We start from the raw sequence: 23,342 nt of genomic DNA, 5'->3' as shown, positions 1-23,342 counted from the left end.
CCGTAAGAAAATATTTTATCTAGTGTTTTTCTCTCTAACATTAATGGGTACTTTCAATTTAGACCAACTTTTGGATATTGGTTCAAAATACTAACGGCCTGCATATAAGATACTTTTATAATTTCCTGTAGCACACAAGCCACTGAAAAATACTCAAAGGAGAGAGAACATTACTGTTCAAAGTTTACGAGAGTTTATCATCATTTAAATCAAAATTAATGCATGATTTCAAACCTTTTCTGAAATTGTACTGTAACCCTAAACTTTTTCCCCCCCCCCCCCCCCCCCCCCCCCCCCACCCCCCCCCCCCACCACAAAAAAAAAAAAAAAAAAAAAAAGTTACTGTAAGACTAAAGTTTCAAGCAGGTTACTATAATTTTGAAAAATTTATAGCAACAAAATGTGATATGCAGGTGGCTAGCGTATGTAAGTCTTGCTCTGTACTCAAGAAAATAACATAATTACATCACAAATGAACAGTAAAATCATGGCGTGCTAACTACGCCAACTCCTCCCTGTACACACATTTTGTTACCTCAATGCAAGTTCTATCTTTCGGACCAAAAAAAGAAACAGCAAAAACAGAGAAAAGTCATCCTTCTTCTTCATTGCAATCCATGCAGACAACAAGTAGTAGATTAGTTTTTTCCTAGAATCAGCATTCACTTCCTGAAAGTTCAATAGTACATATCAGTTAACAAAGCACCTCAAAATAAAAAACATGTATAGATTAGGATTCGCACGCAAATGCCACTTTCATAGAAACTGAATGTGTTATTCAAAGCAAAAGGACAAGCTCCATTTAACCTACGAACAACATTGAGACATGTTGTCAAAGTTGCTTCCGTTCAACTTCTAAGCAATGGACACAAAAAAAAATAACCATTGTTAACTTATATGATGTCTAGATGGAAAATGGTGCAACATCAAGCGGTATACAGAGTGTCAAAGTCTATTATAAGTATCGAAAGAATAATCACAAGAATTGTACTGCTAATCCAACATATTATGCTGCCAATAAAAGGGTAGCTGATTTACAGCAACCTCCTTAACCCATCTAGCTCCAGTAATCTAACATACATCGCAGACCAATAGGTTCCCCGGCCTGCTACATTTCTCTCTTGCTTCCTCAATTAGTGATCCGAAAGGACGTAAATCAACAAATTGAACCACAACATAGGTTGATGCTCTATCAAATTCATGTCATAACATCTTACAAATATTAGCTTTACTAGGGTCGTTTTCAAAGTATCATGATAGGTTGTAGATAGCATAACAAGCAGGTGTTTCCCTTAGAAATGCTTTAAACTATGATTTTCATCTCTCAATTGGTGATACATAACCATTGCACATAATTAACTTTAATATTGTGAAATACGACAACAAAATGTACACATTTAAAAAAAAAAAAAAAAAGGAATTCAAATTATAGATACTCTAAACATGATAAAGAATTCACTAATGTAGAAAAAAAAATCTGTTCGCAAAGATGAAAAAAGTTGTATGTTCATTTACTTTAAAATAGCTAGTGCCATCTTAAACAAAGCTCATCCCCATATCTTTTTCTCCTATATTACCCTGTCTTTTGATACCCCTCCACAAGTAACACGACCACAACAGCTAAATTCGCATCCTAAAATGCTTTTACCCTTGAAATGCACCATGCTTAACTCAACGTTGCTGCCAAAGTGAAAGACGATTCAGCCTTTGTTTGACCAAATAAGTCAAAGAACTATCATGCATCTTCTTGATGCTTTTTTAATGCAACAACTTACTTCATCAAGGAAAAAAAAAAAGTCAAAGAACTACAAGATAGTCTTAAAGAAAATGTACAAGCTATTAGCAGCACTGAAAGCTCCAAACTAGTGCAGAAGAAAATAAAAAATGTACAGAGAAGTCTTACTATTAATTACAAGATCGTCTTCATCTGAGCTTTTTCAATCTCCTCCATGTGCATTATTGGTTCCTTCCTAATAAAGGGCCACACTAGGCTTTCAATGTAAATGTTTGCCTCATAAAAGGTGTTATAGCTGGTAATCTTTGAACATATGATTGAGTCATCCTTTGGATTGTAAATCCTGACCTCTGGTCCACACACAAACAAAATTTTACCTTTATTTGACATGCAAAAGAATGTATAGAACTGAAAAGCCAGCGGTTCAAATGGATGACAGATGGTAAACATCTTTATCCAAGATTTTTTAACCCCGTACTCCTTCATAACCCACACATCGGCGCGAATTCCAAGATAATTATAACACACGGAAAGATCAGTACCCAAAACTCCCAGCGTCGAATAAATATCTCCTTCTTCATAGGAAGGTTGCTCCACTTTTCCCCATTTCCTATCAGCCAAATCAATAGAAATGATGTCCCAAGAATCACAAGGATGACAATAAGTACATATAGTCCAATGAAGTTTCCCATTCACAAACATAGCCGACCTAATGGCAAACCAATCACTACGAAAATCTTCTATACTTGTCCAAGAATCACTAGTTAGACTATACATTTTAACCTTAACAAGAAAAGAACGGTCATAACTCTTATTAGCAAACCCTACCACTACCTTATAATCATCATGACGCTCATCATATCCAAAACCATAAATGCAAGGGTAACCAAAACAGAATGCATCTCTACAATCAGGCAATTCCTTGAACTTCCTAATTGATGGATTCCAGATAAAAAAGTTTGCTTCTCCAAGGGAAAGACAAATCAACCCATTGACAGAACCCACAATACTAATACATTTAAGGGTGTTTCTCGTAGGATAGTCCAAGTCCAATGCCTCAGTAACTGAATCATAAAGTAAAGAACTGACAGAAATGTCCTTAAGATTGTACTTATGTCGATTAACCGTCACAATAAGCCTATGGTGGGTGTTGTCCTTGTTATTAGCACATATACTGAGATGGGTGTTGACAAATTGAGGGCTAGAGATTAAAGCAAGCCAAGATTTTGAAACACACCTGAATTTCAAGAGTGATTTTACTGGAAGCCTTAAGAGTATTTCAGTGATGAGTTCTGTTGGCAAAATACAGATTTTTAAGCTCAAATCTTGCATTGAACTTGATGGAAACTGGGAATGGTTAGTGGGTTTGTTCCTCTTTGGGCATAGATGAGAGGCTTCATTTCCCTCAGATTCCATTTGGGGTTTCACAAATTTGCGCTCTTGGAGAATACTGTTCCTCAGTTTTGCTGTTTTTCGTGGAATACGTACGTTTTTTTAGGTGTTGTTGTGTTCTGAAATATTTTCCATTTTGATCACGAGCGGCCCCTTAAAAGTATCGCTATAGGATTATTTTGGTGCCTTATGCATACTATTGAATGCAAAGCATCCCTGAAGGGGTCGTTTGGGTGGGAAACACTTTATCCTAGAATTAGTTATCTCGAGCAATGTTTCAAAAGGCGAGAGAGCGAGACAAGGCGTTTTACGCAGTACGGGGCGAGGCGTAAGTCTCAAGACACGGGACGTGAGTCCATGGATCTACGGGACGTATGTTTCATGTATCTTCAATTTTATAATTTTATTACTGAAAAATAATCAAAAGTAAAGTTTTCATTAAAATTAAGCAAATAAATTCAAATAAATCACCAATAATATAAAAAAAATTATTATAAATATTATTTGAGAAAGGTAACAACACAAACAATGATAATAGCCTAGATAATCTTTAAATTGAAATATTCATTTACTTCATAATCAATCACGAGATCTATTAGTCCTTCCCGACCTCAACTAATACTTGCACTGATTTTTATTTATATATTCAAAGAAGGAAAAGGGCAAAAGTGTAAGAGCAATGACAAAAAAAGGATAAAGTTACTTCAAGAAAATAGTCTTTGTGAAATATTTATCATATCAATTCAGGCAAAATCATCTATAAAAATATATTTATGGCACTGTTATTTTCTATCAGAGTTGCTTTATTTATTTATATGTTTTAGGAAAACCACTACAACATGAAAACATGATAACATAAAGCATAAATATCATTATACCAATAATGAAAAATCATAATTTATAGCAAATATACTTTTAAAGTAATAAAAATCAAATTTAACATCTGGGGTGTATGCCTTTACGCCCGGGGCTTACGCTTTTGTGCCTGGGATTTACGCCCCAAATTCTAAGGCGTACGCCCTATGGATCTACGCCTTTCATTTACGCTCCGGAGCGTTTTGGTACACCCCGCCACTGGAATCGCCCCGAAAACGGCTCTGAAAACACTGATCCCGAGATTGGTTATTCCACCCTCCCACAGGGATAAAATAACACTATAATCCCGAATAACTAATCCCGAGATTAGTTATACCGCAATTTTATCCCAGCTAAACATGAAATAAACTCATCTCAAATTTAATTCCGGGATTATTTATCCCATATCCCTCGTACCAAAGGAGCCCTAAGTGTGTAAAATTGGATAGCTGTGGCACCATATGTTAACTTAAATTCATAGAGAACTAACGAGCCAGTGATTCTATTCCAAGTCCATAGAAACAAAAATGGTAAATACTTATCCACATCCGCATTGAGTATTTATACTTAAATCGGAAAAGGGTCAACTATACCCTGTACTGTCAAATATTATTTAAATAATACTCCTCGTTATACTTTGTCTAAATATATCCCTCCGTTATACTTTCAACCTAAATATATCCTCTGTTATAATTTGGCACAGATTTATCCATTATTTTAATTGAGGGACACGTGACAAGCTCTCTGACCCTCCCCAATTTTAACTATTAGAGACTGACTTGCTTAACATGATCCGACTCATTTTCATCTTTTCTTATTCTCTTTCGTGGCCTATTCCGGCGATCCTCCATTTTCTTCTTTATTTTATTCCTTTATATATAAAGTATATTATATTTGACTATTTATAAAACCATACTGTGATTAAATATGGAGTGACAATACAAGTACAACATAACACGAGTAATTACGTGATGTAATAATTAATAGTAACTGTGATAAACTTGTGAATATCCATAAACAAAAGGACAAAGTTCACAATTCAACCACTTGAAAGTTTAATACACTTGGACCTGCTTGGCCATAAGAATTATTCACTTTTTTCCGGAATTTTTTTTCACTTTTTCCAAAAATCTGTGTTTGGCCATGAAAATTCTAAATAAAACTTGAAAAACAACCAAAACCTTGTTGAAAAGTACATTTCAACAATAAATTATTATTTGCAAAAACTATGGCCAAACACAACTCCAACTCCAACTTCAAAAAAAAGTTTTTTTTTTTTTTTTGATTTCTATGGCCAAACGACTACTTAATTAGATACTGCAGGCTATTGCAAAGGAGCAGATTTACCCTATACGCATTGGAAGGATAGCGATGGCACTTAATTAGGAGGGTGTTTGGCTAAGCTTATAAGCTAGTCAAACCAGCTTATAAGCACTTTTAGTTTGACCAAGACTTTTACTACTCTATCCCTCACATTATTTCGTAATCCCTTAAATACCTTTACTCTAATAAAACCCTAACCTTCTCATCACGTCACTTCCTCACCCCACGTCTTTAAAACCCGGCAGCTCTCCTTTACCAGTGTTAAAAACATACAAGAATTTCAGAAATGCAAACATCGAAAATTCAGAAAATCCAAGAGATAATACCCTTGGATGGTCAAGCTTGTGATTTGATTTCTCAAGATATTTATAATAGTTGAATGGTTTGATTTAAGTAGCAACAAATAGAATTTCATTAATTGCATGTGTTTCTTCCATTCAAATATTGTGTACTATTTGAGTATGTTATACTAACGAACTTTAGTATAATTATTAACTATTTTTTATAGCTTATGATTGTAATTTAGCTTATCATAAAATAATTTATATACATAAGAAATAATTTTATCTTATTAATTTTGTATTAAAATAAAATGAGGCATAAATTATTTCGTATTTTAATTAATTTGGTATTTAAAAACTTATAAAAATAACATTTTTATTAGTGTAAACGACTTTAAGGGTATTTAAGTCTTTGTAACAGAAAAAATGGTTGTCAACACTGTTTTTGCCAAACACTGCAGCAGCTTAGTTTCAAAATACTTATCAGCACTTAATGCTTATCAGCTATTATAAATCAGATAAGCCAAAACAGACTCTAGATATCACACTGCCTAAAAAAACTTTATGGGGGACCAGAAGTACTACCAACCCATTAAAATTATTTTCCTTATTTTTGGTACATACAAATTATTTTACTTATGCGATCAATCGAACAGGTCAAATAAGATTTGAAATTAAGTGCCAAATTATTTTGAGTTATGGGGATAACACAGAACGACCCCACTACACACTCAAAACGACGTATATGGAAATGAAAAACTAAGCAACTTATCTCGTCTTTCTAATTTCGGCTGCGAACCCAGCACCCTCTTCTTCTCCTCTTTTTCCAATTCTGGAACTCCATCTATTACTCACGCGCTCTTTGAATATCCCTCAAATCCCCAAATAAAAACCCTTTATATACACAAACACCAACAACCCGAAACCCTAGACACATTACATTACACAACACAATCATCACCTATGAAGCTTTGATCCTTTTTGCCCCGCCGGAAAATGGCCTCAACTAAGCTAATTTCCGATCGCAGGAAATCATCAGCTGCATCGTCATCTTCATCGTCTACGATACCGTACGATATGCAAAATAATCAACAGTATTCGAATAACGGGAGTGGCAATTTGGAAGCGACTTCAATCACAGTTGACGGAATATTCAGTAATAATAATAATAACACGGAGATTACGTTACTCGATGCTGCCGGAGCGATAACGCCGATAAGCGATTCCGAGACAGCGATAACGCCGGTTAGTGCGATTCCGGCGGTTAGGAGAACGGTTGATGATGTGTGGAGGGAAATTGTGGAAGGAAAAAAGCGATGTAAGGAGGAGAAAGTGGATGAGATTATGACATTAGAGGATTTTTTAGTGAAAGCGGGTGCGGTTGAGGAGGAGGATGTTGTAGCGGGGCCGGCAGTGAAGGTTGAACAATTAGGAAGTGGTGGAATTTATACTTTTGATAATAGTAATGATAATAACACGGCGTATATGGCTGCTATGCCGGTGCAGAGTGTGCAGGGAGGATTTGTGGGGAGAGGGAAGAGGAAGGTTGTTGTGGAGCAGTTAGATAAGGCGGCGATGCAGAGGCAAAGGAGGATGATTAAGAATAGAGAGTCTGCTGCACGGTCTAGAGAGCGCAAACAGGTAACAATGTGGAGTATTCTGTTGTTGTGATTACTATTAGGGGTCGGACTGGTAGTTCGTTAGTAGCTGAGTTATTCATGTATTGAATTCTGCATAAGTAATAAGTACTGTACCAAGTTTGATAGCATTCTTTTTATGCGTATAAAATTCAACACACCTAATACGGTGTTTGGATTGCAATTTAGAAACCTACGTAACTAAGTAGGCATTTGGTCATAAAAACCAAATATTTTTTACTTCTTTTGGAATTTTTGAAGTTGGAGTTGTGTTTGGTTATAGTTTTTGCAAAGAATATTTGTTTTTTTGAATGTATGGTTGAAAAAAGTGGGGTTTTAGGTGTTTTAATTTTCACGGCCAAACACCGATTTTCAAATAAAGTGAAAAAAATTTCTGGAAAAAAGTGAATAATTGTCATGGCCAAATGGGTCCTTAATATATGTATAAGTTATGAGAGAATCTATGTATTATTTTATGCATGATAGAAGATGAAATAACTAATACTACATAAATGGCTAAACTCTGGATAAACAACCCCTACATAAAATTATTCATAACTAATCCTTGTATTACTAATTCCCGCATAACTCTAACCAGCTACCAAATGGCCCCTTAGTCTTTTCATCTATTTTAGCTTTGTGATTGTTTGAGCTGAATTTGGAATTTTGTTTGTGGGTATAGGCTTATCAAGTGGAACTTGAGTCAATAGCAGTTAGATTAGAGGAGGAGAATGAACAGCTGTTGAAAGAAAAGGTAATTCATTTTAATATTTTCCGGCAGTTAGACCTTTGTTTTGTATTTTAATAAGTTTTGTCCCCAGACCCCACTTGTGGGAATACGCTGGGTATGTTGTGGTTGTCAAAGGTTCGAGCTTTAGTTGGGATGTGTCTGTTATTAGTAATTTTGATTATCAAAAAATAATGTTTTTTATTAAATTAAGATGACAATTATTATTTGCATTGCTTGTACTGGGACTTTGAATTGATTCAGAGAATGAAGATTAAACGCTAATTCAATTGGTTAGGTATATTATATATCAGCTTCTTAGCATAGCAAATAAGAGATTGTCTTTGTGTACTGTCACATCTGTTTACATTTTAAAGACAACGCATCAATAGTCTATTTCTGCAGCTGCAAGTTCCAGTCTTTTCTATAAATGTTAAATTCATATTTTCTATAAATGTTAAATTCGTATGTATTGGCTCCATAAGCTCACTGAATGACTTTTTTTGGTAAATCTAATAAATAGCATTAACAATGAAATAGAGAAACAAGGGAGAACAGTGAAGAGGGGAAAGCCTTCCTTATGTGAACTTGATGAAGTTCATTCTTCCTGACTTTTGGTAGAAAAAAGGATGAGCACTTTATTATAAACACATTTATGAGAGAGAAAAAAAAAAAAAATTAGAGCAGGAGTCTCCAGTACTGCTGCAGGCGCAGTATGCTACTTCGATGAGGCAGATTATAGTGATATTTAGTTTCACCTATTCCAAAGACTTCAGTTCAAAGTATTGACTTTCTGATGGGGTATATACTAACATCTCGATCGTTGTGCTTATTAATCGTTTACAAGTACTTATTGTGGCAAACTGTCGGTCCCAGTTTTCCAAGGGAACTGAGTATTATTATTTGCAAACAAACAAAAAAAGATTCATATTTTTTTCTTGTGTTTGTGATGGCTGTACATCATTGTAAAAACATGCTTTTATGTTAGGATTTTCTAAATAAACTTGTAAGTCATTTGAAATGGTGGCAAAGGAAATGTCATTGTTACTAACTTACTATTAAGGGTCATTTCACGAACTAGTTATGTAGGGATTACAATATAGGGATTGTGACGGCGGTTAATACATAGAGATTGTTATGGGTTGAATAACGCAAGGATTTTCATATGGTGAATAATAATACAGTTGTACTGGGATTGTCTAATTTAAGTCACTTTTGCCTTTATATATAGTTGTACTGGGATTGTCTAATTTAAGTTAGTTTTGCCTTTAGATACTCTTTATCCAGATGTTTGTAATACACATACTCTTGGTCGACATTCTATTCGCATATATAAGTTATGGCAATATTAATAACTATGCAGGTTGTTATATGCATCTTTTGTCAACAAAAAATAATAACTATGCAGGGTTCTGTACCATAAATCAAACGTTATACTAATGCACAATTTTGTGTTGCAAATGAAACATTGTACTATAAATCATATACAGTCTTGACCTCTCTATAACGGCATCCTCATATAACAACCAAGTTTTTCTCGGAACCGATTTTTTATATTTCAGTCAAACCTCTCTATAACAGCGTTGTTGGTTCTGAAATTTTTTGGCTGTTATAGCGAATGACTATTATACACCTATAACAACATTTGACATTTGAATAATTTTTTGCTGTTATAGAGAGCTTTAATGCCAAATCTTAAGCTTAATCACACTTTGTATAAAGAAGGAAAATCTTTTAATGATGGAAAAATATATTAATATAATATTTTTTGTATAAATAGCGTATTAAAGTATCAAAATATTTGGTCAAAATCTCTAGACCTATTATTGGTAATCTTAGAGAATCTATTTCTATAAAGATGGTCAACTATTATATTACCAAAAAAGAAGATAGCTGTTTTGGGGGGGGGGGGGGGGGGTTTGTGGAGTAATTTTACAAAGACCGTACTGCTGTAAAGATGGTTGAAAGCTGTTATAGAGAGGTAAAATATAACATAAAAAATCGGTTCCGAAAAAACTTGGATAGTATAGAGAGGTGCTGTTATAAAGAGGTCTGGTTGTATATTTTACCTCTCTATAACAACTTTTTACCTATAACAACAACAACCATATTTGTAATCATGTGCTCTTTGTAAAATTACCCCTCTATAACAGCTATCTTTTTTTTTTTATTGGGTAATATAATGATTAATCATCTCTAAGATTACCAATAATAGATCTAGAGATTTTGACCAAATATTTTGATAGTTTAGTACACTACTTATGGCAAAGAATATTAATCCAACATTAAAAGATTTTACTTCGTTATCCAAATTGTGATTAAGCTTAGAATTTGGCAATTAAAAATGAAAAATTAGATTTCATGCATCTTTTTTGCCTATAACAATGAAATATTATTAAAATGTCAATGTTATAGGTGTATAACAGTCATTCGCTGTAGCAGCCAAAATTTTTCGGACTCAATGATGTTATAGAGAGGTTTGACTGTAGATTTTTATAATGGAATTATATTTCCCTTTTGCAGCCCACTAACCCTTTACTTGATTAAGAGCGCTTTCAAAGATATTGGAAATGACCAGTATATATGCAAATAGGATATTAGTTGACTGTAAAAATACTTTGGGAAATATTGATGATCTTGAAGTGGAAGTCGAATGTTGCTGTCCTGTTCTTCTTTGACTCCGTAAAAAGCTATTTGTTTATTATTTTTTGGGGATAGCTTTTCTGTTACATGGCATGAGCTTCACATATATTACATCCTATTAGTTGTTAGTTCGATGGTAGCCGAAAGCATATAATCTCATACTGTTTGTTTACATATGATGATTTTTTTGTTCATCTTTTTTTTTTTTTTTTTTTTTTGACTAGATAGATCTAACTGTCTCATGAAAATCTTTCGACCAGGCATGTTGATTAGTAGTAAAAAAGGCGGAACTTATCTTTTGGCCTGTAACATCTGATAATTACGTCTGAGCAGTGATGTATCATAGTCAAATATATGTTCGTCCACTTTTCTGTATGTAATTGTTTTGTCGATTTGATTCTATAAGTAACACAAGTACTTCTCTGTAATTTTCAGGAAGAACGAACCAGATCACGCTATAAGCAGGTAATTTCTGTTGCTATTCTATTCGCTATTTGTCGTGGTTCAGTGGTTCATTGTTTTTTCTTATGTCCAGCCCTTTGATTAGAGAGTTTTTGCAAATATTCATCCACCTTTTCTAACGACTTCTTTGATACTGTTGGGGACATTCTTTTGCTTCTGATCACATGCTTTAGTTGCTACTGCCAGCTTAAATATGTAGAAGTGAAACCGGGAAATTCATGGTTCTTTAGTTGTAAACTGATGAGCATAATTCATTGTTTAGATTTTTAGGTTTATAGAAACTGTGCAGCAAAGTGGAAGTCAGAAACATCTAGCTCTAGTGAATTCCATTTAGTTGATGGGATAAGTCTTGGATAGTACAAGAAAAATTAACTCTCTGTGTTTTCATGTGTTTGATTGGCAGAAAAGTTGATGGATCCACCCTTTGAGGCTTTTTTTTTTTTCTCTTGCAAATCAATTCCTGTAAAAAGTTTGCAGGAATTTAGAAGCCTTCTCCTTCAATCATATATTTTCCTATTTAAATTTCTTTTTTCTCCCTGATCAACAAATTCACGCAAGAAAATTGATTTCCTTTCCTTCTACACTCTTTTGTTGGGGGACCTGCTTTCTTGAATTTTATGACAATTAACTTTCGAACCCAAGCAGGATATAAGATCATCTAAATAGCAAGTCACTGGTAAGAGGTAGGCCTTAAAAAAATGGGAAGGGCATCTGACAAAATTAATATTACAGTTTCTCGGCAGGAGTTTGGTTTCTGTTCCCGGTAGGTGAGGATCACTTACTTATCAAGAAAAGAAGTGGATCCTGAATAGACAAGTCTTTTCCAAACTTTTAGGAAAAAAAATTGCTCAAAATATTCTCATTTCATTTTGGAACAGTTCGTGGGCTGTCATATATGCTCCACTCTTCTTGTAGTAAGACAAACTCTTTTTGACCAGCTGTGATTGAAGCTATCAATGTAGGGATCTGCGTTGGGTCAAAATTTTGATTTTTAACTGCTACTGATTTTATGAGTCCTATGTATTCATCCGATGAGAACGAATTTCCTGATACCTTTGAAAATGGAAGTGGGTTTGACTTGTTCGAAACTAATTTTGGAGCCCACGCGAAAAAGCTGGGGAATGACCCTTTGTTTTCAGTACACAAGCTATTGGGGATGTCATTGAGTATGTTGTCTAATGCGTTAAAAAGTAAGAGCATGACCTGATCCAGTTAACGAGAGTGACCTTGACCAACTTTTTGCATTGCTTTCAAATATTGGTAGACGAATCTTTTGAAAGTAAAGTAGAGATCTATATATGAAAGGTACGAAGAATCACATCCTTTTCCCTCAATTTGCTGCTATGAGCGAAAATCCTACATTTTAAGTATCCATATAGTTGGGTTCTTAGGTTTCTGAAGTATTGTAAGGAAGTATCTGCGATCAATGCTGCATGAATCCGAACTGTTGGGATGTCTTATTTCAATAATGAAACATGAGAGCACTGACTAGGTAATTTGAACTTGTTTGTTACTGACAAAGGTAGCCTTTAAGACGATTTTTTGAATAAATCCACTAAAAATATTACAACACTAGACTTTAAAAACAAAAAATAGTGTTTATAACGCTAAAACAAGGTTCTGAATTGTATATCTTCAGAAATATATCTCTTCTCTTGGTATTTGTTCCAATGCTGTTAAGAAGATTGTCATTGGGTTAGCCATATCGTGCAATTCACATCAAATGGAAAGAGGAGTACTTCACTATGCGTGTGTGGTTGTCTGGTAGATGAAACAAGGCATAGTGGTGGACTTTCATCTTGCATTTCCTTACAATATCCTGTGAGGTAAACGGACTTCAAGTGTAATTTTAAGTTAATATACAGCTCCAATCCAATTATCTAAGACAATTACAAAAAATTAATATATGTATAATAAATAATGAATGCCGGTTAAAATTCTCAGTAACAATCAGGTAACATGCCTAAAAAAGAAAAGGAAACAGAATGATCATGGCCAGATTTCTCAATCATAATGGGACTGTCTCAACTGGTAAATCCATTCACATCCAGATCTCCTGCATGTACCTGCATTTGGATTCAACTGGATCTGGTATAACTTTGATATACTGACTAACCATATAAGATTATGGTTCTCCAAGTACTCGAGTGTACGATCCCACCTTCTCTTTCTGCTTGCTCATTCAATCTTTGAACTGCAAAATTATCTGTTGTCATTGGTGTCATTTACTTTTCTGAAAGATTATTTGAAGTGTCAGGAAAAGGCACTTCAAGGCCTAATGATGTTCTTATAAAGTGTTTTCCAAATAATCCTTTCCTAAACATTTTTCTGAAATTCAAGAGCTCTTTTTGGATTCTTTTTCATTTTCCCAAACTCTATAGTTATTTTTCTAAAAGGAAAGTAATAGTCTCTTTATGACAACTTGTTCATTGACTTGTGATGATCGACTCTTTCCACTTTTTATGTGTGTAATATAGTTATGGTCTGCTTTACTTTCTCCCTCCCTCCCTCCCATAATAAGTGTCACCTTAGCCAAAAACACGCATATTAAGAAACCAATAATGCAATGTGAAGTTTACCAAATTATCCCTATATATAAATTACTTTTAACTTTTGATTAGAGCATGCACAAGAAGTAAATCTTTTGACATTGGGAATCCAACAATACCAAGTTACTATGTGGCTTTTCCAATCATCATTTAGATGTTACTTTATTGTCTAAGGGTAGAATTGGAAAAAACTAGTCAATTTATGTCTTGGTTTCTTAAGGTGACACTTATTATGGGATAAATTTTTTTGGCTAAGGTGACACTTATTATGGGACGGAGGGGGTACTATTCAAAGCCCTGTACCTGTAATAAAAAGAAGTTATAATCCATGTTATTCAAGAATTCCATCCGTTTGAGCTCCCTTATGAAGATTCCATCTTACATTTAGATTGAGGGAGTATATATCAATGAGCCATAAGTTCTTCCCTTTCATTTTCTGGAACTAAAAGTGTAAATTTCGACGTTTGCTAATTATTGCAAATACAACACAGAGTTGAATGAGAAGAACTAGAAATTGGCTAGTGAATAATCTCCATGGAAGCGAATCTAGGTTTTCTTCTAGTTATCACGTCTTATGGCAGTTGTACTGTGTGCTTTGGTCCTCATCCATTTCATCCCTAGCTATATATTGGGTTGCGATGGGGTGGAAAGCAACTGGATGGAATGATAGAGCAAGTGTTACCTCTATTATGGTGGTTGTCTTTCTTTAGCAATAGATCCATTGTGTAGTCTTTCACTTTTGACTGTATGGTTAAGTTAATATTGTGTCACTGCTTCCCTATTTGAGTATGCACGAGACTTTATGGCTTGTATAAGAAGCTAATTTTTGACATTGTCATTAAGCTTATCAGTATAAAAACAAACATTAGCAACATGGCCAACAGAGACAATCTACTAGGCAGTGTAATGTCAGCACATTTAACATTTCTTGACAATTTTCCTGCAGTTAATAGAGAAAGTGATTCCAGTTGTGGAGAAGCGAAAACCGCCTCGTGTCCTGAGAAGAGTTTGCTCCATGCAATGGTAATCTATCACTGTGCGTCAGGCATACTTCAAAATGAATGCCTTCTGATATAGATAAGAATAAAGGAGCCTAACCATGCTGGGGTAAGTGATATAACATCAGGTCGGATAATTTAGCTGATGGTGATTCTTTCTGAATGGTAGTGCTTCCTTTGTAAAAAGCAGTATCATATAGTATCTTGACCAGGAAAATTATAACGGGATCTAATATTTATGTAGTGGAGTGAGTTCATCGAAGTCAGCAAAAAATTTTAGTTGGTTGTAGTTATAGGAGGTTTACAATGCAAATGCCTCACTTGTTAGATTGGGTACAAGTATGGGAAACGAGCTGGACTAACATTTTGTACTTTTGGGGTCAATGGCTCGTTATAGCTTTTGCTCACAAGACTGATCAGTGATGTTGGCTCACGCTTTTCTCCTCTGCTCGACATACACGATGAAATCATCGATATGCATTCTTATGCCAATATTGAGTAATCTTTTCACGAATCTATTACAATTTGGGTATAGGGTGGTACAATATTTGGCGTAGCATATATTTGGCGTAAAAAGAAAGAAAGGATAACTCATGGGTTAACACAGCTCATGGTATGCCACGTACTTTTTGCATTTTTAATGGAGTTCTTAGTCAATAATCGCAAACAAAATGCCTCATATAGCAACAAGTATTGCAGTTATTATGTGATTGGATGAGCATACTAATTAATAGAACGAAATTATCCTACTCTGTGGTACCAAGTAGTAGTAATGCACAATGAAACTTTTAGAAGCTTGTTGAGTCAAAGTAAAATAAAGTGGGAAAACGTGAAATGGTTAATGTAGCACGCTGTTTACTCCATGTATCCTTAATTTCGAGTTGCTACGGAGATAAATCTCACTACATTTTTATCTACCTGAAAAGATAAAATCTATGTTTCTTTAAAGTATAATATAGCACAAATTAATTAACAAAAGAAGCCCATATTCTCCATCTCTTATCTTCCTCCATCAACCAGACAAATTAAAGTACGTATATTTCTGCTTCTGTTCCTTCCAAAAAATAAAAAAAATTGACAGTTCAAAGGTCCTCGGAGCAGTACCTATTATTGTCCTCTAGTTATTTGTCTGGTATATACTTCTTGACTTTTTATTCTTTTAATGTTTTAGGCCCACAAAATTACACTCCTTTTTTCCTTAGTTAAATGAGTTAAATCTAAACGCTTTTTAGTGCTCATGATGTCAGTAAACAAAGTTTTAAAGAATATATAGTTAGTGGACATTACTAGAAATTCTAGTTAGAAAGGATGATGTTTTAGAAGTACTCCTAGTGTCTCATGCGTGTGGAAGATAGAGGCTTAGATTTCTTTTCTGGACCTTATAATCCAGCCATGTTTATACTACATTTCCTACTTTTTCACTGTGCTCTAGATTTAGGTTGACCAATTTTTTTGACCTACTACTTTGGAATAATTTTGTTTTAACTTTGTGTATGCTTTAACGTAGTATTGATTTCAATAGTGTCCGTTTATAATCTACTAGTTGTAGGGGATTGAAAAATGTCACATTTGGTTTGAATCTATGAATTAAAACAACATTTTGAAATCCCTTTGCTATTATACTAAATTTTTCTGGAATGTCAAGAGGATTCAATAATTTATGTAAAACTAAAAAAGCTACAATATTTTTCCTATTTGCTCAGTATGGTTTTTCAACAAAGGGGAATCAAGTGAACTCATTCTTTCAAGCTAGTAGCTTCACCCCTTCTACTATCAATACATGTATCATCGAATAATTTTGTTCGGTAAAACTTAGATGAAGGGGGAAAAAAGGCAGCATCTCGTTTCTCTCTTTTTTCTTTTCCCTTTTTCCTTTCTTTGAGCATTTAAATTTGAGAATGGATAACATTGGCTTAAAATTGTAAGCTAGAGCGCAAGAAAGGAGTACACTACAGAACTGGATATAGATATATTTTTTGTACCATCAAATACGTGTCTGGAACTCCACCGCAATAATTTATAATTTAGTTAACAGTGGATATATCTTCGTGAATAAAAACGCAGTCAGCTAGTTTCCTTATCATGGTATAATAACTATTACAATAGTTGCACTTTCATCTTGCTTTTTTCATCCTTTCAAGTGACATGCATGAGTGAGTCGTGCTTGTCATGGATAGTAAGAAGAGACTTTGCTTGTCAGGGATAGTAAATACAAGGCGGATCAGATTTGAAGGCGGCTTTCGCCTTATAATTTTTTAGATAAACAGAAGTTAAATGGGTCCATCTTATTTTTATTGAGCCAACTTAATAAGTTTTTTTTTTTTTTTTGCAAATATGAAATTACATCTCAAAATCAAGAAACGAACATAATTAGCATCTTAAACAAGGAATTGCACCCATTAACAACGCTAATTAAAATCAACATTTTCACCGTGGGGACTTGCATCTCTTATGTATATTAAAAAATGAATTTGCACAAGTAAAATAACATCTTCAATAAGGGAATTATACCAATCAAAATAAGAATAATAATAATAAAAAAACTCTTCAATAGGTAAATACACCATAAGTAAATTGGAATTAGATACTACAAGTTCTCAAAAATAAATCATAAATTTTATATTTTTTTCTTTAACGTAGTATTGATATCAATAGTTCCATCACAATTTAAGTAGCAAAGTGATTTAAATGTCAATTTAATAATTATAGAATAGCATAAATTTTTATAATACATTTTGTCCATTTTATTTGTCCATTAGACTAAAAATATATTCCACTTTTACATGTAAGTATCAATATTTTGTAAAAATCAAAATAATTTACAATATTTTATACCTATTTTACCCTTATTATTTATTCCAATTCAGGAATCATTTTATTTATTCTTATTAAGAGTAGCTTCCCTTCATATATCAATACATGTAAACATCGAATAATTTTGTTCAATAAAATAATAATTAAAAAAAAAAATTGAATTTTGATCTCTCTTTTTCCATTTTCCCTTTTTCAATTTAAATCTTTGAGCATTTAGATTAAGAGAAATGCTTAATTTAAGGGATTTTGAAGTTTTTATTGTGTGCTAGAGCGCAAGAAAGATAATAAAAAAGAGGAAAGGCAATATAAATAATAAAGATAAATCAGAAAATTCTGGACTCCACCGCAATAATTTATAATTTAGTTAACAGTGGATATATCTTCGTGAATAAAAACGCAGAGTCGAAAAATGTTAAGATGATTAAAACTATTATAATAGTTGCACTTGTCTAATTTAATGCTTTTGGCGGGATCAAATAATTAACCTAATTTAAGCAAATTACAACATAAGTATATAAAAAAATTATTAAAGAGGCCATGACCCACTCCCCTTTGCTTGTCAGGGATAGTAAGAAGAGACTATCTTTTACTCATTTATCTAAAAAGAATTCGTAGTTTAGGGCAAGGGAATAAATGGTTAACGACATGGATGGTTTTACTAGGAAACATCTCAAGTTCTTATTACCTGGAGTGTGTCTAGAAGATTTTTCGTCCCGTTTGGCCATAAATAAATACGGATCAACTATTAAAAGAATTGATTGGACAGCATTTCAAGTAAGATAAGTAATAATTTTCACTTATCTATAAGTTAAATATATGTATAAATATAATTGAAATCAACTACTCTCTCTATCCAATTTGTTGACACTCTTTTTTTAGTTAATCCCAAAAAGAATGATACTTTTTTATATTTAATAATAATTTGACTTTCAATTTTTCCACCTTCACATAAATTGAAACGAAAGGGTACTACTTTTTTCAACTTCAATATTTACTTTATTCAATTTCAACCAGATATTGTTAAAATCCGGCGATTGACAATATTTCATTCTTCATACGACAATGTTTTCTGATGGACATTTGACACCTTTGGACCTCAGCATTGTGAATTCTTCTTCCACAACCTAGTAATGAGCAATTGTTTCAAAGCATTAACATGTGACAGCCCACAACCTAGTAAAAAGTAAAATATACCTAGAATTCCACAAGCAAAGACTCAACATGTATCCAAATTTCGAAAGAACGTACTCAAAGTTTTAAACAAATGAAAATTGGGTTCCCCAAGAACCCAATAATAACAATAATAGAGTAATAAATTCGTAATCACAAATACTAATCATTTTGAAATAATAATCCCCATCATCGCTCATAACTCATCACCATCTACCCAAAATCATCATAATTCCATGTTCCACTTTTCCTAAAAAGAAAGCATCTTTCCGTTTGTTAAATTATTTTTTTCCCGCAGACAAAATCATTCCAACTTTTACTGTAAAAATTCAAAAAGAAAAAATATATTAAATCTATTAATAGTACTGGTATTAGTAACACTACTCTATTTGTCAAATTATTTATCACAGTTATGAAAAATAGTTATCTCAAATTATTTGTCATTTTAAGAGTTCAAAGCATTAATATTTTTTTCTCATTTTACCCTTAGTAGATTTTTACTACTCCGTCCCATATTAGTTGTCCACATTACTATAAATATCCGTCCCAAAATATTTGTCCATTTACAAAATCAAGATAGAATTAATTAAGTTTAAGATAGAATTAATTAAGTTTTTTCTACTTTGCCCTTAACATTAATTGTTTTTTAAAGTAATCAATATTAATTAGAGTTAAATTAATTAGAGATAGACAAGGCTAATGTAGTAAAAATATATTTTTATTTATGAGTTTTTAAAGGGCGTGTAAAAGATAAAGTGAATAAGTAATTTGGGACAGAGGGAGTACTAGTACTACTTCCTCCGGATCAAAAAGAGTGTCTACTTAGTCATTTGCACACTCCTTAAAGAAAATACTAACTCCTAGATAAAAATGGATAATTTGATTAAATTCTCCCTAATTAAATAGATATTGAGATCTGATCACATAACACTTAGTAAGAACAAATATGAAAAAATAAGGTTAATTATTTTTTAATTTGATAAATAAACACTTTTTTTACCTAAAAAAAAAAAAGATTAGGTGGATACTCTTTTTTATCCGGAGGGAGTAGTAAGCAGTAACACTACAATAAATAGCACATTCCCCAAATTTACACATTTGTACAGAATACAAAACACTTCCCGTGAAAAGCCCAACACTCTGACAACTCTCATTAACACCTCTGTATATTTCTCTCTCTCTGTGTACTATACTTTTCTGTATCACTCTCTTTTTCCTCCATAAATTGGCTCAAGAACATACTAAAGCTTACATTATTTGTTACTCTCTTTAATCCCTTTTCTTTCTTTGCTCTTTAGGACTTGAAATTTAGCACAAGTTTTCAGTATGGGATTTGTTTCCATGTTTTGTGTGTTTTTCTTCATTCTTGGAAGTTTAATCTTTCAGCTTTCTCAAAGTGCAACTGTAGTAGTTGATGGAGTTTCACAGTGGAAAAACCCAACAGCCCAAATTGGAGATTCTATTAGTAAATACACATTTGCTGTTCTTGGTAACTTTTGACTTGACCAACTTTTTTTACTTGCATTTACCTTAGTTTTTGTGTTTTTGTTTTTTTTAGTTTTCAAGCACAAGTATGAGTACAATCTCTACATTTTCCAGAACCAGAATGCATTCAATGTGTGCAACTTCACTCAAGCTACACTTCTTACTAAATCTGATTCCAAGTCCTATACTGTAAGTTCCTCTTTCACTTTCTGTTCATTTGTGTGTGTTAAAGGCTCAACTTTTTGAAAATGCCACTGATTTCTCCAAACTAGCAAACTCGAATTTGAAATTGAAATGGGTATTTGAGAGTTCTCTCAATTTCTGTCTAATTTCAAGAATCAAGCTTGAATTAATTCAGTGTTACTCCTACAAGCACAAAATAATTGATGTTTCAGTCTCTAAAAGTTAGTCCAAAATAATTGATGTTTTAGTCTTTAAAAGTTGGTCCAAAATAATTGATGTTTCACAAGACGCCTATTTAATTAGGGGTAGTTTTTAAAACTTATTTTCCATGAAATATTTTATTTCTTAAGGCTTTTTTTTGATCCGGAGGGAGTATTTCTTAAATTCTTTCGTACATTTACCCTTGATACATTTCTAAATCAATGTACAAATTTAATGAGAATTATGTCAACCTAAAAAAGAAAAGAAAAATCATAATTAAGGGTATTATAGTCAAAACACTCTCTTAACTTTTAAGTGTAAGTTAATTTGTTAATTCATGTGACTAAGTTTAAAACATCAATTATTTTGGACCGGAGAGATTAGTTTGTACGCCAGTCTCAAATGTCTATATATATATATATATATATATATATATATATATATATGCCTTCAATTTCTTTCTAATTTTCAAGATTGACACCTAAAATTCAAAAGGGTGTTTCAAAATCTTTAATTTTGTTCTGATGAATTTAATTCTTCAAAATTTGCAGTGGCACCCATCAAGACCAGGTACATTTTACTTCTCATTCAACAACAATGGGTCAAACACAGCATGTTTACAAGGCCAAAAACTAGCAATCAAAGTTTCTCTTTCAGCTCCTGCTTCTTCGCCTGAGCAGTCACCGGTGGTAGCTGCTCCACCGGTGATATCTGGTGGCAGTGTGTCATCATCTCCAGCATATCCATGGCCATTTCAGCCAACAGAATTGACATCACCTAGCCCTGCACCAAGTGTTGTTGCGTTACCTGCAAATGAGCCAATGGTGCCTGAAAAAGGAGGTGATAATATTCCCTTTATTAATAGTAATCCTGCTGTTCCATTGCCTACTGGTGAAGTTGATTCTGCTACTATACGTCCTTTGCCTGCTTCTGGTTCGGCTCACCTTAACATGCAGGTAAATTATCAAATTAATCACCTAAATACTCCATTCTGTCTTGTTGATGTGACGTTATTTGACTTAATATATGGTTAAAAGATAGCAGTACTGTATAATCCTAGTTTCACTTGTTTATTGTATTAATAGTATTGAAAGAAATGTTATACTAGTAATAGTCCAAAGAGAAAATATTACTTTTTTCTCCGTTCCAAAAAATGTGATATGTAGTACGGAATTTAAAAATGAAATAAGTATTTTTAAAATTTGTGGTGTTAAATATGTGTAATATTTGTGTGACTATTAGATTCTTAAAACTTGTAATCTTAAATATGTCATGTCTGTGTGAATACAATAAAAAATATTATTTAAGTAAAATGAGAAATTCACACATATAAAAGTGTGACTTTTTTCATAGAAGGATTAATATTAAAATAGTTCTATATAAGGAAGGGAGTTCATCATGACTTAACGATCAGTAGAATATACGTCTAAATACTTGTAAATGTTACTCTAAGATACGTGATATTATTAATAGCACGACATTAAGGTGTAAACTTCTTCTTAATTGATTCCGAATTAATCCACGAAAGTAAATTTTGGCATCAAGATTTTGGCTAAGGTGTATCTCTAAGTAGTGAGTCATGTAAAAAAAAAAAAAAAAAGGTAAAGGAAAGCAAAAGTAAGAGCTATAAAGTTGGTTAGGATTAGGGAAGAAAGTGTTTGCTTTATTTGATTTTGCGATCCAGAAATTACTTTTAATGCTTTCAAAAAATAAATTTTGGACTTTTCAGTCTGGCTGCTTCGCTTTTATTTTCCTTCCTTTGCTTCCTAATTTTGTGTTTTATTTGAAAAACACTTCATACTTCTAGTGTTGGAAACATTTAAACGTATAAAACATAAAATTTTCACTTGTAGGGCTGAAAATACACTAGTTTCGCTTAAAAAGGTTAAAACTTTGTAAATGCTACCAAAATTTGACTCGAGGAAGACTTAATTATTCAAGAAATTAATGGTTGGCTGTTAATTATTTGGGATTCTTGGTCAATTGTAACTTTTTTAGAGAGAATATATTAACTATTTTCCAAACGGAAGTAGAGAACGATCATTAGGAGATTGAGTGTTACTTTTTCCTTAACAAGGTGCAATGTGGAGGCTGATGATGGTTGTGTTGATTAGATTCATTATTCTACTTTTATTCCTCATTGATGTTTCTTGTAAGTAGTTAGTTTAATTGTTTTCTGTTTTGGGGTTTGGAATTTTTTTTGAAAATGCAGGTGGTGGGGTTTTCAGCAATTCAAAGAGCTGTGTGTTGTGCACTTTTCTTAATGCTGCTTTAGACAATGCAAAAGGAGAGAGAAGAATTTGCAATTGAGTGCATGTAAAAAGGGAGATTCCACTCTTGGGATGTAGTTTTGAATCTAAAGTAGCATTAAAGGGGGTGATTATCATCATGATTAATACCATGTAGTATTAGTACTAGTAGTAGTAATAGAGTAGTAATATCATGTGTAATATTGCTATCCTTTGACCCTACTTTGGAATCATTTATTAGCTTTTTCATCTTTTCTTTTTAGTTTTGGCACCTAATTACTTGGGTCTTTTCTCTTTTTATTTTGGGAGTCTATTTGGGGAGAATCTCAAGCCCTCCTTAATATGGAATTCAAGCAATCATGTCCACCTTAAAAGTTATTGGTGGCCTAGAACCTAACAAAAATCCTGCCGATTATTGTGATAAAGTAAGTTTTGCCCTCAATTTGAAATCCTAGCGATTCGTAGGGATCATGTTATATAATGCTGAACCGAATCCAATCTGATAAAACTTTTTTAACGGGATCAAAACTTAAATGGTAGCATTGAAAGATTGCAAATCAGCCTTCTATTTCATGCAATCAAATCTCAAATTATCATCTGTTTAAGGTTTAATCCACGAAGCCCCAATCACCAAGTTA

At 33.1% G+C, this 23,342-nt stretch overlaps 3 protein-coding genes across 4 annotated transcripts; 2 read left to right on the top strand and 1 right to left on the bottom strand.

Moving 5' to 3' along the window:
- Positions 1-367: 367 nt before the first annotated feature.
- LOC132033898 (F-box/kelch-repeat protein At3g23880-like) lies at positions 368-3,283 on the bottom strand. 2 transcript variants are annotated; one of them, XM_059424040.1, is made up of 3 exons: positions 2,973-3,281; positions 1,904-2,345; positions 368-669 (listed from the first exon to the last, which is right to left on the bottom strand). In XM_059424040.1, the coding sequence occupies exons 1-2, from the start codon at positions 3,149-3,151 to the stop codon at positions 1,910-1,912; spliced, it is 615 nt and encodes a 204-aa protein (XP_059280023.1). In that variant the 5' UTR covers positions 3,152-3,281; the 3' UTR covers positions 368-669; positions 1,904-1,909. The 2 variants fall into 2 exon arrangements, with proteins under 2 accessions (XP_059280023.1, XP_059280022.1); XM_059424039.1 differs by having other exon boundaries at positions 1,904-3,283.
- Positions 3,284-6,506: 3,223 nt separating this feature from the next.
- Positions 6,507-15,158, top strand: LOC132033897 (G-box-binding factor 4-like). Its single transcript, XM_059424038.1, has 4 exons — positions 6,507-7,227; positions 7,906-7,977; positions 11,029-11,058; positions 14,551-15,158. The coding sequence occupies exons 1-4, from the start codon at positions 6,583-6,585 to the stop codon at positions 14,629-14,631; spliced, it is 828 nt and encodes a 275-aa protein (XP_059280021.1). The 5' UTR covers positions 6,507-6,582; the 3' UTR covers positions 14,632-15,158.
- Positions 15,159-19,699: 4,541 nt separating this feature from the next.
- LOC132033895 (early nodulin-like protein 14) lies at positions 19,700-22,966 on the top strand. Its single transcript, XM_059424037.1, has 4 exons — positions 19,700-20,051; positions 20,145-20,260; positions 21,007-21,411; positions 22,668-22,966. Exons 1-4 carry the CDS (start codon positions 19,913-19,915, stop codon positions 22,728-22,730), a joined length of 723 nt encoding a protein of 240 aa, XP_059280020.1. The 5' UTR covers positions 19,700-19,912; the 3' UTR covers positions 22,731-22,966.
- The last annotated feature ends 376 nt before the right edge of the window (positions 22,967-23,342 follow it).

This window comes from Lycium ferocissimum, chromosome 10 (assembly GCF_029784015.1).
Source record: "Lycium ferocissimum isolate CSIRO_LF1 chromosome 10, AGI_CSIRO_Lferr_CH_V1, whole genome shotgun sequence".
In the NCBI taxonomy this organism is placed as follows: Eukaryota; Viridiplantae; Streptophyta; class Magnoliopsida; order Solanales; family Solanaceae; genus Lycium; species Lycium ferocissimum.
The sequence above is the reverse complement of the archived record's forward strand: the minus strand, read 5'-3'. Positions and strand labels throughout refer to the sequence as shown.